Source organism: Malaclemys terrapin, chromosome 17 (genome assembly GCF_027887155.1).
Source record: "Malaclemys terrapin pileata isolate rMalTer1 chromosome 17, rMalTer1.hap1, whole genome shotgun sequence".
NCBI lineage: Eukaryota > Metazoa > Chordata > Testudines > Emydidae > Malaclemys > Malaclemys terrapin.
In genome coordinates, this window is record NC_071521.1 from 13,739,734 (window position 1) to 13,748,573 (window position 8,840).

The 8,840-nt window shown below is 48.6% G+C and overlaps 1 protein-coding gene across 1 annotated transcript; it reads left to right on the forward strand.

The window, feature by feature from the left end:
• On the forward strand, positions 1-8,800 carry CDK9 (cyclin dependent kinase 9). Its single transcript, XM_054007641.1, has 7 exons — positions 1-157; positions 794-875; positions 1,682-1,772; positions 3,652-3,818; positions 4,615-4,786; positions 4,949-5,097; positions 7,583-8,800. The coding sequence occupies exons 1-7, from the start codon at positions 66-68 to the stop codon at positions 7,946-7,948; spliced, it is 1,119 nt and encodes a 372-aa protein (XP_053863616.1). The 5' UTR covers positions 1-65; the 3' UTR covers positions 7,949-8,800.
• The last annotated feature ends 40 nt before the right edge of the window (positions 8,801-8,840 follow it).

Genomic DNA, 8,840 nt, shown 5'->3' on the forward strand with positions numbered 1-8,840 from the left:
CACGTCACCAAACGCGCCGTCGCTTGGGGCGACGGAGGCCTAGCGAGGGCTGGGACGGCCCCGGTATGGCCAAGCAGTACGACACGGTGGAGTGCCCCTTCTGCGACGAGGTGTCCAAGTACGAGAAGCTGGCGAAGATCGGGCAGGGCACGTTCGGGTGAGAGCCGGACCCTCCCGGGCCTGCCCCCCCCCACCATGGGGTTTGAGGGACCCGGCGCCTTGCCCCCCCCCCCTACCCAGGGGTCTGCGGGCCGGGCCCAACGCCCCGATACTCCTCCCCCCCCAGGGCCCTGGGATCTGAGAGAGAAACTCCCCCCTCCCCCCCCCCCCCCCCCGGGCCCTGGGATCTGAGAGAGAGACTTCCGCCCGCTTCCCCCCCCCTCCAGGGCCCTGGGATCTGAGAGAGAGACTCCCCCCCACCCCCCTCCAGCCCTGGGATCTGAGAGGGAGACTCCCTCCTGCATGCCTCCAAGGTCTGAGATTCCCCCTGTACCCTTCCTGCCACCTCTTGGAATCTGCAAGGCTTGCTCCCAGTAGTCTCCTGGGGATCTGTGAGAGTCCTGTCCCATTGCCATTCTCTCACATGCCCTGGAATCTGAGAGCCTGTTCTCTAGTGGAGATCATGGTGGTTCTTGGCATGAAGCTGGAAGACCTGGCTTAGGCAGAGGGTCAGCACAGAGTTGCCTGTGTGGAAGCATAGAAATGTCTTGTTTGGTCTTGCCTGGCTGTGCCTGCTCCACTTGGCCACCTCAACTCCTCCAGGAATGCTCATGTATTTCCGTCCTCTCTGCAGGGAAGTGTTCAAAGCAAAACATCGACAGACTGGCAAGAAAGTGGCTCTGAAGAAAGTGTTGATGGAAAATGAGAAGGAGGGGGTAAGATTGATGGGAATGTGCCTGTACTGTGTATGGTGTGGGAGAACGGGAGTTTGAGAGCTGGGCATATGTCTAGTAGACAAAGACTGAATCTTTGTCTGGGATGACAAGGAAATTCATAGTGTGTGTAACTTTGCAGGACCTACTGCAGTAAAAACCAGTATGGAAATGGATGAAGTAATATACAAGACTGTTTCCATTTAGAAAGTGTTGTGTTTCCCTATGTATCAGGAAAGTAATTTGTTAAAAAAAAAAAACTCTTTCCATATTGCCTTGTGTGTCTGAGTCACATCTCTGTTGTTCCCAATAAGATTTTACTTCTGTTAACATGGTAGTATTGATACACTGAGGAGATGGGGAGCTGCATTCTAATCAGGATCACACATAATACAATGTGTCCATATTCTGATGACAAACTTCCATATTGCTGGTGATCTCATAAGAAGCAAAACCAGACTGGATTCTCTTCCACCTCTCACTTTGGTTTTTTTGAGTAGCTGTTGCCGCACCCTAAGAGCCTGATCTGGTGTGGTGGTAAGGACACTCAACTTCTACTTAAGTTTCTAGGTGCTAAGAGTTGTAAACTGAGCAGACTGGAACTGCACAGCGTTGCTTTTAGCCTCTGTTCTGACCCTAGCTGCACTTTGTCCACATTTAATTCTGCTTGAATACATCTCCTCTTTGAGATTTCTGCCATGACTTTCTCTCTTCCCTCCTCCGCCACCCCCTACCCCCACACCTGCTTTAGACTAGATTGGGATATTTTCTTGCAATTCTGACGTGTGGCTCTCTTATCTCCTTGTTAGTTCCCCATCACAGCCCTACGTGAGATCAAAATCCTTCAGCTGCTCAAGCATGAGAATGTGGTGAACCTCATAGAAATCTGCAGGACCAAAGGTAGCATGTTTTAGTTCCCCCTTTTTGTTTTGTTCACTCACATCAGTTGATCTCTAGTGTGCCCTTTTATTTTTCTTTCAGCGAGATGCACTTGCCCAATACAAAATAGCTTGGTTTGTCCAAAGATTTTGGTGGATACCTGTCTCCTTTGGATAACAGTGGCCTGCTGAGCCCTTGGGCAAGTCACTGCCCCTCCCTGCGCCTCAGTTTCCCATCTGTAAAACTGGGATAAATGATACTGACCTGCTTTGTAAAGTGTGTTGAGATCTATGGATGAAAAGAGCTACATGGTGGTGGTATTATATATGAGAGTTAACACCTGATGTGCTAGGGATGTAGCCGTGCCTTGGTTAGCGTAGCTTTGACTGCATCGCAGCTCAACTAGAAGATGCCTTTGTAAGCTCCTTTGAAATACCGTGCTACTACAGTCGAAAGTGTGTGTGTGAGATTATAAAACTCGTGTTTCTGGGTTTATTTAACAACAACAACAACAAAAGACACTGGAGAGAAACTTGACATACAAGTTTCTCAGCCTGAAAGTGGTTGGGTTTTTTTACATTTGTCCTTTCTTTAAAAAACAAACAAAACCCAATGGTGTAACTATCCCATTGATAGCTGGAGCGCTCCCTCTTCTTGTTTAACATGTTGCTCAGCACAGATTGGCTCCTTTTATAAACTTTGTATTAATGACATGCTCTGCGGCTGGTTTGCTCCGAGTTCCCCAACCGTGGCTGGTAACTGTGAGCACTTTGGTAAATGGATTCAAAGGCTTTCTGGTTCCATGGTGCAGTCACTTGAATGCCTGGTTGTCCTCCCACTGCATTGCAAGCTATCTCTTTGGGGCAGCCTCTTCTGTGTTCGTGTGGTGCCAGCATCTGCACTTCTGGAAGTAAATCGTATCCTCTGAAGCTGCGTAAAACCTTCTATTGTATAATACAGCATTTGAGAGAGAGAAGAGTCCTTGGTTCACTGTTGTTCACTCTCCTGGGCTTCATTTTGGATGTGCCCCCCAGTATATTAATTAAATCTTAAAAAACATAAGAACATGCCTGGAAGGGTCCTTCTGGGTCATCAAGTCCAGTTCTCTGCCATGAGCAGGCAGCCCTGTCATATCATCTTACTCGTAAACTTATCAAGCTCCATCTTAAAGCCAGATAGGTGTCTTGCCCTCACTACTATTGTTGAGAGCCTGTTCCAGAACCTCACTCCTCTGATGGTTTATAGACCTTCTAATCTCCAGCCCAAGTTTCCCCATGGCCAGTTTATCCCCCTTTGTTCTTGTACAGTATTGTCCTTTAGCTTCAGTAGCTCTTCTCTCTCCTTGGTGTATTTATAGAGAGCGGTCATTCCTTCCCAGCCTTCACTTTGTAGGTTAAACATTCCTTCTCAGAAGACAGGTCACCCTAGTAGCCCAATCTGTGCAAATTGAATTCATCTTTTTTGAACATGGGTGACCGCAAGAAACAATGTGCTTTGTTATGTACACATGCCATGATCTTCATGGCTGTAACCCTCCTCCTGCATTCCCCCGACTTCTCCTTTGGATAGCCTTCTGGGTATCTAGATGCCGAGGTTCTTGGTGGCCAGGGATGTCCCCATTTCTCTATGTAGCTATGGCTGTGTGATTGAAGACTCTGCGGGTACGTGGTGAAAGGGGGCAGGCGAGGTGGAACTTGTGTGTTCACCCTGACGCTCGATTGTGACCTTAAGATAGTTAGGTCGTGTTTTCGATTTCTTGGTTACGGGGCAATATTTAACCTCCTAAGTTGAATGGTGCTTGAACTAAGGCTGGCCAGCATCCGGTGCTAGAAGTTGACAGTGGGAAAGCTAGCCGTCAGTGTGGGGGAGAGACCTCCTTAACACGTTGCTTCTCTTGTAGCCTCCCCCTACAATCGCTGCAAGGGCAGCATCTACCTGGTGTTCGATTTCTGTGAGCACGACCTCGCAGGCCTCCTCAGCAACGCCCACGTGAAGTTCACGCTGTCGGAGATCAAGAAAGTGATGCAGATGCTGCTGAATGGACTTTACTACATCCATAGGAATAAGGTAAAGGGCAGGATCTGTATGGCTTGAGGGCTGAGGCGGCAATGGCCTTGTGTGTGCCCTGCTGTGAGCACAGGCCAGTGTCTCTAGCTGGGCTGCTCGTTCTGCACGCTGGCACTCTGGGACGTGTGTACTTTTCAGGGTGGCTCAGCATTGAATCAGTAACGATTATTCTCAGTCTCAGGGTTTGATGCTGGGAGGCTCCTTTTTATAGGCTGGGGGAGCGGGACGCTTTAGCAGAGCCAGTGATGGCCAAGTAAAAAGCTTAAGATGTATTTTCAAAAGAGGGAGAACAATGTGCTGAAGGATCCTTATGAAGTCCTCCCAACCCACCATGGTGTTTGTAACACTGCAGAATAGAGTGTCCAAGGAAACGATACACCTGAAAACCAAATGTAAGGGTGACCTGTGTTCTAAGTTCAGGAGCTAATGCAGAGCTGTGCTGTGACTGCTAACCTGAGAGCCCAGGACTGACTGGGCCCTGTAATCTGAACTCACCCTGGCTCTCCCAGGGCAGGGGTGAGGCACATTAGCTGCTGTGGGGATGCTTGTCATGCTACTGCCTGTGCTCTCTCTGTCCCCCTCCAGCCAACTCCATGCTCGGTGAGATGCTCCCAATGGGTTTTATTTTCTGTTGTGTTCATCCACGTCCAATCCTAGACTTTTCAATGTTTCTTTTCCAGGGTCTGAATGCCCCATTCACCTTCCTGGTGGTGGGGATCTTTGTGATGAAGATGGAGCTGGATCCAGCGGAACATGACTGAATGGCTTAACCTTTCAATTTCCCTCCTTTGTGCAGATCTTGCACCGGGATATGAAAGCTGCAAATGTACTGATCACCCGAGATGGGGTCCTGAAACTGGCGGACTTTGGTTTGGCTCGAGCCTTCAGCCTGGCAAAAAACAGTCAGCCCAACCGCTACACCAACCGGGTGGTGACTCTGTGGTATCGGCCTCCTGAGCTTCTCTTAGGTAGGTGGGAGGCTTGGCTAGAGGAGAAATTGCACAGGGAATTCTCCCATCTTCTGTTTTTCTCTTTCCCCGTCCCCTTTACTATTTTGTTCTCTCAGTCTGGCGCATACAAAGCTCTTAATATTCGAGTCTAAGTGGTTGATCTGGTGCCGCTCTCTTTAGGGGAACGGGACTATGGCCCCCCCATTGATCTCTGGGGTGCAGGCTGCATCATGGCAGAGATGTGGACTCGCAGCCCCATCATGCAGGGGAACACAGAACAACACCAGCTCACTCTCATCAGCCAGCTCTGTGGATCCATCACTCCGGAGGTAGGGGCCCCAAAGCATGGGAATGCAGCACCTGTGGGAAACTGTAAGGGCATGGGCTTAGAAACCTGGAATCCTGAGATCTAATCCTGCCTCTGAGACAGACCTGCTGGGTGACCTTGAGCAAGTAATATACCTATCAGCTGCATTTAAAGGGGGCATCCTTACAGCCCAAGAGTGGTGAGAGGTGTGCTCAAGGTGTGTGTTGCTCCCTGAAGAGATCAAGCATGTTTACTGTATCCAGAATGATACACTGCCCTGCTCTAGCACCTCTACCAATGATAAACAATGAATTTAGCCTCTCCCCCTGTGAGGTGAGTATCAGCCTCTGTGACGGGCTGGACCCCCGGGATGTCACGTGATGTGCTGTGACGCCACTGAGTCAGACTATTCTCCCTCCCCTGCCAGTTAGAAATCACATCAACTGGGTTATATTGTAAACCAGGATTAACTATAAGAGGTGTATTTTAAATAGTTAAGGAGGTAGCAGACAGAACAAGGCAGATTACTAAGAAAATAAAACAGAGCACGCAAACTAAGCCGAATACACTAAAGAAATTGGTTACATGTAAGTTCTCACACTAAATGTGGTTCTAATAATCTTCACAGGCCACACGCCCTTCCAGCCTGTGTCCAGTTCTTTCCCCCGTTCTATCTTAGTTGTTTCCAGCAGTCATCTTGGGTGGGGTAGCAGGGGAGAACTGCTGACTGGATTACCTCACTCCCCACCCTTAAATAGGATTTGCATATGGTGGGAGTCCTTTGTTTCCTAGTTTGACTCCCTTCCCTTTCAGTGGAAAATTACAAGAAGTCCTAGGTCATGTTTTAGTATCAGGTGACAAGACCACCTGACCCTGTAGGGCCCGGTAGCCATTCTTCACAGGCTGCCCCACAGGAAGACTAAGCTCTTTTACTGTCCATTGTCTCTTCTGATGGGCCTGTCGTACCTGAAGTGTTAGCAGTGGGCGTCACCCAAAGTAACAGTTGAAACAGATACAGTCAATCTTCCTAATTTCAGATACAGAAATGATACATGCATACAAATTGGATAATCGCATTCAGTATATCATAACCTTTCCAATGATATCTCCCATGAGCCATCTTGCATAAAGTATATCTCAGTTATGTCATATTCATATCATAAGCATATTTTCATAAAGAATATGGAATGACACGTCACACCCCCATTTTACAGCTGGGGAAATTGAGGCACAGAGCTGAAGTTATTTGCTCAGGGTTTTTCAACAAGTCAGTGAGAGAACTGAAAATTGAACCCCGGTGTCTCAGCTTCCAGTCCTGCGCTTTAGCCACAAGACAATCCTCAACAGCTATCCTATTATGGGGTTGGTAATAGGCTATTACTTAATATTACAGCGAGAGAGAAGGTGCTTTTCATTTCTAGGTTGTGGGTCTGAATCTGTCTGATACGTGGCACCAATCACACTGGTAAACTTGTCACCATCTTGTGGCTATTGAGAGGTCTGTGTGAAATGACTTTGGTGCCAGCCTAGTTGCTAGTTGGCCATTCTTAGAACACCACCATTTTTGGCTCTAGTGTTTTCAGAAGAGAGGCCATTGTCTTGAATTGCATCTGAACCCCTAGAGATGGTCCCTTCAAGTCTGGATTGTGGCACAGTGGGGCAGTGATAAATAGACTTACACCAGGGGTTCTCAAACTGGGGGTCGGGACCCCTCAGGGGGCCATGAGGTTATTACATGGGGGGGTCGCGAGCTGTCAACCTCCGCCCCAAACTCCGCTTTGCCTCCAGCGTTTATAATGGTGTTAAATATATAAAAGTGTTTTTAATTTATAAGGGGGGGTCGCACTCAGAGGCTTGCTATGTGAAAGGGGTCACCAGGACAAAAGTTTGAGAGCCACTGACTTACACTGTTGCTGCCTGATTATACCTGTGCTATGGATAAATATGACTGTCAGACTGTGACCTTCACTTGTATGTAGGTGAATGTATTACCCCTTTAAAATAAACAAGAGCTTGCCATGTTCCACCCAGAGCTGGACTGATGGGGAGGAGGTTTGTTTGCATGGTCTCTGGGTTCAGCTGGGATGAAAGGTGCTGTATACATTTGTTATTTGGTTAGCTTTTTCTTTTGTGTATTCTCATAATTGACAGCCCATGTTACTGTACAGAGAATTATCTCTCCTAGAGCAGCTTAAAGGGACACTGCTAGATTTTCCCCGCTGACTTTTTTCCCCGTGTATCTCCAAGTGCAATATCTGCCTTACGGTTCTGTACTGCTGCTCGTCTGTGTAGCATCTGTATGCATTCCACTTTGGACTGCAAGAGTAAAATCCCTAATGGATGTCATGGGGCCCCAGAGGGTGTGTAGTGAAAGAACTGGTTTGTTTGTTTCTCCACTACAGCTGAATGCAGCATGCATGTGGGGTTTAGTTAGGGCACCAACATCAGGCTCTAAAATGGTTTAGCTGTCTTCTCTCTAAGGCTAATCTCCCTTGTACCCCCTCTAGGTTTGGCCAAATGTGGATAAGTATGAGCTGTACCAGAAACTGGACCTGCCCAAGGGCCAAAAGCGCAAGGTTAAAGATCGCCTGAAAGCCTATGTCAAAGACCCATACGCTCTGGATCTCATAGACAAACTGCTCGTTCTGGATCCTGCCCAAAGAATAGACAGTGACGATGCACTGAATCATGACTTCTTCTGGTCGGACCCGATGCCCTCTGATCTCAAGAACATGCTCTCCACGCACAATCAATCCATGTTTGAGTACCTGGCTCCACCCAGGAGAAGAGGTGGACACATGCCACAGCAGCCAGCCAATCAGGGCAGGAATCCAGCTGCAACCAATCAGACAGAGTTTGACAGAGTGTTTTGACTGCTTGGGCCTCCCGAAAAGCGAGTAGGGAGCAGGCTTTTTCTTTGAAATACCCTTATGTTCTGCAGTCTCTTGTAGCAGCAGCTCTGATGGAAAGGAGGTGCAGGCCCTGGTCTGAGATGTTGGGCTGGACGAGCTGTCTGTAATAGTTGTGTGCATAAAGGAAGGGGGCTTACGTACCTAGACGTCCTTGGGAGCTGTTGCCAAGGGCCTGGGATCATCTCTCAGCCCATCTGGCACAGAGTTTCTGCCTCTGCCCCCAGAAATAGCATCTCTTTGCCAGTAGCTGGCTCTAATGGGTCGTTTCTGCTGGGGAGCCACTGTTGGAGAAGGTTTTGTCACTGCCCAAGCTTTACAGCACTGGAGGAGATGACTGGGTGACTCATTAACTGAACTGCGGATGCAGCTGGCAGGATAGATTGGCCCACATTGGGAACTGCCTCAAATCTCTTCTGAATTGCTCCTCTGTGGCTGCAGTTCCCCATGTGGTCCTTCCTTCTGCTTGTTGTGCGTAGGGTGAGGGCCCCATAGCTGAGTGCCACTGAGCTTTGTGTGCGTGTGTCTTCCTGGTGTGGAGCCAGTGGGATTGGTACAGACAAAACGTCTCCAAATTCGAGAACTAGCTCGCACCATGTTCAAGACTGCAGCAAGTCCTGGTTCAGACAGGGTCAGAGCCTAGGAAAAACAAAGGGTCTCAGTGACTAATCAGGAGGGAGTGAGGGTGCTCGTTACTGTTGCTCTGACCAGGAGGATCTGTCCGAGTCGTTGCTGTCAATAAACGTTCATCATGCTTTCTGTTCAGCCTACTGCCACTTTTGGTTGTAATCTGCAATTAAAGTTCCCTTTCTTAGACCCCTGGTCTGCTGTGTATTCCTCTGACTCACTAACCAGT

Bases quoted from the DNA above. Each gene is read 5' to 3' on its own strand.
- CDK9 (XM_054007641.1), top strand. From the start codon at position 66: ATGGCCAAGCAGTACGACACGGTGGAGTGCCCCTTCTGCGACGAGGTG. The intron at 158-793 runs GTGAGAGCCGGA...TCCTCTCTGCAG, and splicing joins ATCGGGCAGGGCACGTTCGG to GGAAGTGTTCAAAGCAAAAC. The intron at 4,787-4,948 runs GTAGGTGGGAGG...CGCTCTCTTTAG, and splicing joins GCCTCCTGAGCTTCTCTTAG to GGGAACGGGACTATGGCCCC.